Source organism: Coregonus lavaretus (assembly GCF_964263955.1).
Source record: "Coregonus lavaretus genome assembly, chromosome: 11".
NCBI lineage: Eukaryota > Metazoa > Chordata > Actinopteri > Salmoniformes > Salmonidae > Coregonus > Coregonus lavaretus.
The window spans coordinates 45,437,415-45,446,045 of NC_139998.1; the positions used below are offsets into that span (position 1 = coordinate 45,437,415).

Consider the following 8,631-nt stretch of genomic DNA (forward strand, 5'->3'; position numbering starts at 1 on the left):
AAAGAATCAGCTTTAATTTGTGCAAGTGAATAGTGCAAAGATTGTAACATGGTATACTGCATTTACTGTAACTTACAACCATCTGGTCTGCGAGCTTAAACAAACACACTATGCACATAAAACCACATACCATTGACTTTTCTAGGAACTGCTCTACAGTAACAGGAAATTGCTCAAGATGGCAGTATATGGCCCTGACCTAAGGTGACACCCACATCCTCCCTTGTACATCCTCTCTATGAGTCTGCTTCGTGTGTCCCCCGTCCTTATCATTAACTCTATTTCAATCCTATTAGTCCAGACCATACCCCACCTCCCCACTGGTGATTTGGTAGAGAATTCTTGAAAAAAAAACCTGCAATGTAAAAAACGTACATCCTGTCTAGAGCTCAGTGGCTTCTGTCTTCCTCCAGGTCACCCACAGAGGGATTGAAGCACACATCCAGTTTGCGACGGAGACGGGCCTTGAGCATCAAGCGGCGTTTCACACTGATTGAGGTGGACTCCTGGTACTTGAGCTTGGCGTAGTAGTCCGAGAACTTGTTGAAGAGGAGGGAGATGGGCATGCCATTGAGTATTATGCCGAAGAAGATGCAGGAGAATGCCACCACGCGGCCCGGGAGGGATACGGGCACCACGTCCCCATAACCCACTTGGGAGATGCTCACCTGTAGTGCAGGGTTAGAGGGACACACTCTCAGAGATTGCCTTCCTCTGTCGTTATCAACATGTTTTCTGTTAATAATGACACTAAGGTTATAACAGTAGTATGTAGTGAAGATAGCATGGATTGAAGTCTCAAGATTGAAGTATTAACATTAACATTACTTGGTTGTGTTATTTGTGATATCTTGTTTTGTCCCTTAGAGGTAATGGTAAAATTATACTTGTCCCTGAAAAAATTACTCTGTTAGCATATAGGAGTAGAAATGGTATGAAATATCAGCTTCAATACAGTAGACTAAGAACGAAAGTGAATGTACAAATGAGGAAGTTACACAATTGTGTAATACATATCAAATGACCCATGAGGACCTGCAACAAAATACTGTACTCCAACTTTCCCCACAAGTCCAAAATGCTGTGACAAGAACAGTATAATTGCAATTCAGATTGTATTTCACATGTACTAGGATTACATCAGACAGAACTAATCCTTTTAAGTATTTAATCTGAATCTAAACTTGATATACAGTACATTGTGCCACACACAAACATGATATGCTCCTCTGTTGTCACACAAGATAAATGCTTGTATGTGCAGTGGGGGAAAAAAGTATTTAGTCAGCCACCAATTGTGCAAGTTCTCCCACTTAAAAAGATAAGAGAGGCCTGTAATTTTCATCATATGTACACGTCAACTATGACAGACAAATTTAGATTTTTTTTTCTCCAGAAAATCACATTGTAGGATTTTTAATGAATTTATTTGCAAATTATGGTGGAAAATAAGTATTTGGTCACCTACAAACAAGCAAGATTTCTGGCTCTCACAGACCTGTAACTTCTTCTTTAAGAGGCTCCTCTGTCCTCCACTCGTTACCTGTATTAATGGCACCTGTTTGAACTTGTTATCAGTATAAAAGACACATGTCCACAACCTCAAACAGTCACACTCCAAACTCCACTATGGCCAAGACCAAAGAGCTGTCAAAGGACACCAGAAACAAAATTGTAGACCTGCACCAGGCTGGGAAGACTGAATCTGCAATAGGTAAGCAGCTTGGTTTGAAGAAATCAACTGTGGGAGCAATTATTAGGAAATGGAAGACATACAAGACCACTGATAATCTCCCTCGATCTGGGGCTCCACGCAAGATCTCACCCCGTGGGGTCAAAATGATCACAAGAACGGTGAGCAAAAATCCCAGAACCACACGGGGGGACCTAGTGAATGACCTGCAGAGAGCTGGGACCAAAGTAACAAAGCCTACCATCAGTAACACACTACGCCGCCAGGGACTCAAATCCTGCAGTGCCAGACATGTCCCCCTGCTTAAGCCAGTACATGTCCAGGCCCGTCTGAAGTTTGCTAGAGTGCATTTGGATGATCCAGAAGAGGATTGGGAGAATGTCATATGGTCAGATGAAACCAAAATATAACTTTTTGGTAAAAACTCAACTCGTCGTGTTTGGAGGACAAAGAATGCTGAGTTGCATCCAAAGAACACCATACCTACTGTGAAGCATGGGGGTGGAAACATCATGCTTTGGGGCTGTTTTTCTGCAAAGGGACCAGGACGACTGATCCATGTAAAGGAAATAAAGAATGGGGCCATGTATCGTGAGATTTTGAGTGAAAACCTCCTTCCATCAGCAAGGGCATTGAAGATGAAACGTGGCTGGGTCTTTCAGCATGACAATGATCCCAAACACACCGCCCGGGCAACGAAGGAGTGGCTTCGTAAGAAGCATTTCAAGGTCCTGGAGTGGCCTAGCCAGTCTCCAGATCTCAACCCCATAGAAAATCTTTGGAGGTAGTTGAAAGTCCGTGTTGCCCAGCGACAGCCCCAAAACATCACTGCTCTAGAGGAGATCTGCATGGAGGAATGGGCCAAAATACCAGCAACAGTGTGTGAAAACCTTGTGAAGACTTACAGAAAACGTTTGACCTGTGTCATTGCCAACAAAGGGTATATAACAAAGCATTGAGAAACTTTTGTTATTGACCAAATACTTATTTTCCACCATAATTTGCAAATAAATTCATTAAAAATCCTACAATGTGATTTTCTGGATATTTTTTTCTCATTTTGTCTGTCATAGTTGACGTGTACCTATGATGAAAATTACAGGCCTCTCTCATCTTTTTAAGTGGGAGAACTTGCACAATTGGTGGTTGACTAAATACTTTTTTCCCCCACTGTATATAGGGGAAGAGACGATTAGGGGAGGAAATAACATCACTATGCAATATGCCCCCTGTTGTCACACATGAGAAATGCTTGTATCTGACAGGAGTTCTCAGGCATTTTATATGTCAAGAGACAGAAATGTCTAAAAACCAGTTTTTGCTTTGTCATTAGGGGTATTGTGTGTAGATTGAGGGGGGGAAAACGATTTAATCAATTTTTGAATAAGTCTGTAACCTAACAAAATGTGGAAAAATTCAAGGGGTCTGAATACTTTCCGAAGGCACTGTAGGTCCCTCAAACTCAACTCTGGACCTCGAAGTGAGTTCAACTGCGTTTTTTAATTGTGATTTGACTGTGTGCAATGAAGCATTTAAATAGAATTGTAAAAAAAAAAAATACTACTTACATCCATAAAGAATGCACATGGTTATCATGATGAGCAATGATAAGAGTCATGGACATTATAGACTATGATAAGAATCAGCTTTAATTTGTGCAAGTGAATAGTGCAAAGATTGTAACATGGTATACTGCATTTACTGTAACTTACAACCATCTGGTCTGCGAGCTTAAACAAACACACTATGCACATAAAACCACATACCATTGACTTTTCTAGGAACTGCTCTACAGTAACAGGAAATTGCTCAAGATGGCAGTATATGGCCCTGACCTAAGGTGACAGCCACATCCTCCCTTGTACATCCTCTCTATGAGTCTGCTTCGTGTGTCCCCCGTCCTTATCATTAGCTCTATTTCAATCCTATTAGTCCAGACCATACCCCACCTCCCCACTGGTGATTTGGTAGAGAATTCTTGAAAAAAACCCTGCAATGTAAAAAACGTACATCCTGTCTAGAGCTCAGTGGCTTCTGTCTTCCTCCAGGTCACCCACAGAGGGATTGAAGCACACATCCAGTTTGCGACGGAGACGGGCCTTGAGCATCAAGCGGCGTTTCACACTGATTGAGGTGGACTCCTGGTACTTGAGCTTGGCGTAGTAGTCCGAGAACTTGTTGAAGAGGAGGGAGATGGGCATGCCATTGAGAATTATGCCGAAGAAGATGCAGGAGAATGCCACCACGCGGCCCGGGAGGGATACGGGCACCACGTCCCCATAACCCACTTGGGAGATGCTCACCTGTAGTGCAGGGTTAGAGGGACACACTCTCAGAGATTGCCTTCCTCTGTCGTTATCAACATGTTTTCTGTTAATAATGACACTAAGGTTATAACAGTAGTATGTAGTGAAGATAGCATGGATTGAAGTCTCAAGATTGAAGTATTAACATTAACATTACTTGGTTGTGTTATTTGTGATATCTTGTTTTGTCCCTTAGAGGTAATGGTAAAATTATACTTGTCCCTGAAAAAATTACTCTGTTAGCATATAGGAGTAGAAATGGTATGAAATATCAGCTTCAATACAGTAGACTAAGAACGAAAGTGAATGTACAAATGAGGAAGTTACACAATTGTGTAATACATATCAAATGACCCATGAGGACCTGCAACAAAATACTGTACTCCAACTTTCCACACAAGTCCAAAATGCTGTGACAAGAACAGTATAATTGCAATTCAGATTGTATTTCACATGTACTAGGATTACATCAGACAGAACTAATCCTTTAAGTATTTAATCTGAATCTAAACTTGATATACAGTACGTTGTGCCGCACACAAACATGATATGCTCCTCTGTTGTCACACAAGAGAAATGCTTGTATCTGACATGAATTCTCAGGCATTTTATATGTCAAGAGACAATTGGGGGAGGAAATAACAACACTATGCTGAGTATGTAACTACAGAGGGAGTGTTGGTTATTTCTCAACAATATGAAAAAAACATTGTATTCACAAGGTCCATATTTATGTTGTATTGTTCAAACTACATATTTTAAGGCTATCTCTAGCATCAAGGACAAAGTCAAGTCAACCAAAAGCTACATACAGTGGCTTGCGAAAGTATTCATCCCCCTTTGTATTTTTCCTATTTTGTTGCCTTACAACCTGGAATTAAAATAGATTTTTGGGGGGTTTGTATCATTTGATTTACACAACATGCCTACCACTTTGAAGATGCAAAATAATTTTTATTGTGAAACAAACAACAAATAAGACAAAAAAACAGAAAACCTGGGCATGCATAACTATTCCCCCCCCCCCCCCAAAGTCAATACTTTGTAGAGCCACCTTTTGCAGCAATTACAGCTGCAAGTCTCTTGGAGTATGTCTCTATAAGCTTGGCACATCAAGCCACTGGGATTTTTTGCCTATTCTTCAAGGCAAAACTGCTCCAGCTCCTTCAAGTTGGATGGGTTCCTCTGGTGTACAGCAATCTTTAAGTCATACCACAGATTCTCAATTGGATTGAGGTCTGGGCTTTGACAAGGCCATTCCAAGATATTTAAATGTGTCAACTTAAACCACTCGAGTGTTGCTTTAGCAGTATGCTTAGGGTCGTTGTCCTGCTGGAAGGTTAACCTCCGTCCCAGTCTCAAATTGCTGGAAGACTGAAACAGGTTTCCCTCAAGAATTTCCCTGTATTTAGCGCCATCCATCATTCCTTCAATTCTGACTAGTTTCTCAGTCCCTGCCGATGAAAAACATCCCCACAGCATGATGCTGCCACCACCGTGCTTCATTGTGGGGATGGTGTTCTCAGGGTGATGAGAGGTGTTGGGTTTGCGCCAGACATAGCGTTTTCCTTGATGGCCAAAAAGCTCAATTTTAGTCTCATCTGACCAGAGTACCTTCTTCCATATGTTTGGGGAGTCTTCCACATGCCTTTTGGCGAACACCAAACGTGTTTGCTTATTTTTTTCTTTAAGCAATGGCTTTTTTCTGGCCACTCTTCCGTTAATCCCAGCTCTGTGGAGTGTACGGCTTAAAGTGGTCCTATGGACAGATACTCCAATCTCCGCTGTGGAGCTTTGCAGCTCCTTCAGGGTTATCTTTGGTCTCTTTGTTGCCTCTCTGATTAATGCCCTCCTTGCCTGGACCGTGAGTTTTGGTGGGCGGCCCTCTCTTGGCAGGCTTGTTGTGGTGCCATATTCTTTCAATTTTTTACTAATGGATTTAATGGTGCTCCGTGGGATGTTCAAAGTTTCGGATATTTTTTATAACCCAACCCTGATCTGCACTTCTCCACAACTTTGTCCCTGACCTGTTTGGAGAGATCCTTGGTCTTCATGGTGTCGCTTGCTTGGTGGTACCCCTTGCTTAGTGGTGTTGCAGACTCTGGGGCCTTTCAGAACAGGTGTATATATACTGAGATCACGTGACACTTAAATAAAGTCCACCTGTGTGCAATCTAACTAATTATGTGACTTCTGAAGGTAATTGGTTGCACCAGATCTTATTTAGGGGCTTCATAGCAAAGGGGGTGAATACATATGCACGCACCACTTTTCCATTATTTATTTTTTAGAATATTTTGAAACAACTTATGTTTTTCATTTCACTTCACCAATTTGGACTATTTTGTGTATGTCCATTACATGAAATCCAAATAAAAATATTTAAATTACAGGTTGTAATGCAACAAAATAGGAAAAACGCCAAGGGGGATGAATACTTTTGCAAGGCACTGTACATAGTATAATTTACATTCAAGTCGTCGTTTGATACTGTCATGGTTAATTTACAAAAGGGAGACATTTAAGTGTACAATAAAGAACAAACAAAACTATGTCGAGATCAAGTTTTGGTACTCACTGTAGCCCACCACCAGGTATCAGGAATGCTCCTGAATGGAGAGCCCTCGACATCCCGTTCTACCGAATGCAGGAGGGCAGAGAACATGAAAATGCCCATGGCGATGAAGAGGAAAAGGCAACACACCTGCTGGTAGCACTGGCGCAGGGTGAACCCAAACGCCCTCATGCCGGTGGAGTGGCGGGCCAGCTTCAGGATGCGAAAGATGCGCATCAGCTTGACAACTTTGAGCACTTTGCTGACCTTGCTGACACGAGCCAGGGTTTTGAGATCTTCCTGGGCACTGAGGTCCTCTACGTTGGCAAACGCTTCAAATATCAGCTGGATAAAGTAGGGCATGACAGCCACCAGGTCCACCAAGTTCAGGGCGCTTTTGACGAAGTGCTTTATGTCACAAGTGGTGACAATGCGCATGAAGTACTCAAATGTGAAGAAGAGAATGGAGAAAATCTCTACCCATTCCAGGTAGGTCTTGCCAGAGAGGGTGTGGGTCCTCAGTTCCTTCACAGTGTTAAGGGTCATAGCCACGATGGAGATGAGCACCAAGAGGCTAGAGAAAACAGCAAAGGATTTCGCCGACAGCGAGGAGTAAGGGTTCTCCATCAGGTCCCAGAGGTCTTTGCGAACTCCACCCAGGAACATGGTCTTGTAGCCTTCCTCATCATGCTTTATCTCAATCTCCGCTAAGAGTTCCTTCTCCACCTTCAGATTGTCCCTGAGTTCATCCACCTTCTCCTCAAACAGGATACGGCAACAGCGCTGGGTGTCGTTCCAGCTCAGGCCCCAGTACTGCATCTCCTCCTCGAAGTTGATAGGGCACAGTTCCCGCATCACCCACAGAACACCGCTGCTGTAGAAGTGAAAGATGTAGTAAAAGAAAGTTGGGTCGCGATCGAAGAAGAACTCGTTGGTGAGCACTGAGTAGTCATCACACAGAGTGAGCTGTTTGACGCGGTCGGTGCACAGGGCCAAGGAGCCTATCCGTGTGCGAGGGAATCTGACTGCCATCTTCTTGGGAATGTGAAAGACTTTTCCCCCTACGTTGATGTTCATGTTTTGTTGTGGTCTCAACGTCTCTTTTTGGTGTCTTGGGATCTGACCCTCAGGAGCAGGGCTGTCCAGGTGTTCCATAGAGTTCCATGGCTTAACAGAACTGCCCTGGGAGAAATAAAAGGCTTTTTCTTCCTCAATGGTCTGTGAGAAACTGGCTCCCAGCACATTGATGGTAGAGCGTCGCTCTTTCAGCTTAGTCTTTAGCTGAGCACTATTGGCATCCATGATACACTTTCAAGACACTTTCGTTGGTTTTCAGTGAGTGATGGATTTTAATTGTGCATAGAAACCAACCAGTCCCAAATGGGTTAACAATGTAGGAATAGCGCACAAGAATATTAGAAAAACACAAAGGGAATTTACTCAGTTTAAACACTCAGAAGTGCGAGTCGTATCAACCAGGGTGCAGTCTTCATCAGACGTTAACAGAGGAACAAGGGAGGAAACACTTAGAGCGTATGCTAAATGACTAAAAATGTAAAAATGTAAATGAAACACTGCTGGAAAAAAGGCCCCATCGACTCAGTACATCTTGCCGAGCCGCCTGAAGCATCCAATAAATCCTCTAGGCCCAGTTATCCCTTTCAGTGGCATTACCTCCTGCAGTACTTCTCAGTTGTGGTCCTGTAAGTCCAAAGGGCCACAAAGAGGAGGAACAAAGCCTCCTTTCCTTCCCCTGACGAGGACCGTTATGTGTGGAAGGAGAGTAAAAAGTCATTTGAGCAGAAGATCCAAGAGGCTCTGATCTAATCTCATTGCTGCCCTTCCTCTCTTTCTTAAAGCAGTTATAAATAGGAGTGACGAGGGGAGATTAGTGCACACGTTCATTTGGAGATTTTGAACTTGGAAGAGGACGCTGGCTGCAACACTTGCACAAGGCTGTCACTATCACTTTGTCAACTGCTCTTTTTAAAGAAATTGGGTTTCCATCCAGAAACAACCCCTATCGTCTCTACTTCCTAGACACTTCATGTTGATCCAAAAGTGGATAGGTTTTAGCA

General features: G+C 42.9%; 1 protein-coding gene across 1 annotated transcript; it reads right to left on the minus strand.

Moving 5' to 3' along the window:
* Positions 1 to 389: 389 nt before the first annotated feature.
* LOC311137555 (potassium voltage-gated channel subfamily V member 2-like) lies at positions 390 to 7,855 on the minus strand (the record flags this gene model as incomplete). Its single annotated transcript, XM_084172073.1, has 3 exons — positions 390 to 668; positions 3,751 to 3,996; positions 6,578 to 7,855. The coding sequence occupies 3 exons, from the start codon at positions 7,853 to 7,855 to the stop codon at positions 390 to 392; spliced, it is 1,803 nt and encodes a 600-aa protein (XP_084028199.1).
* Between the last annotated feature and the right edge of the window lie 776 nt (positions 7,856 to 8,631).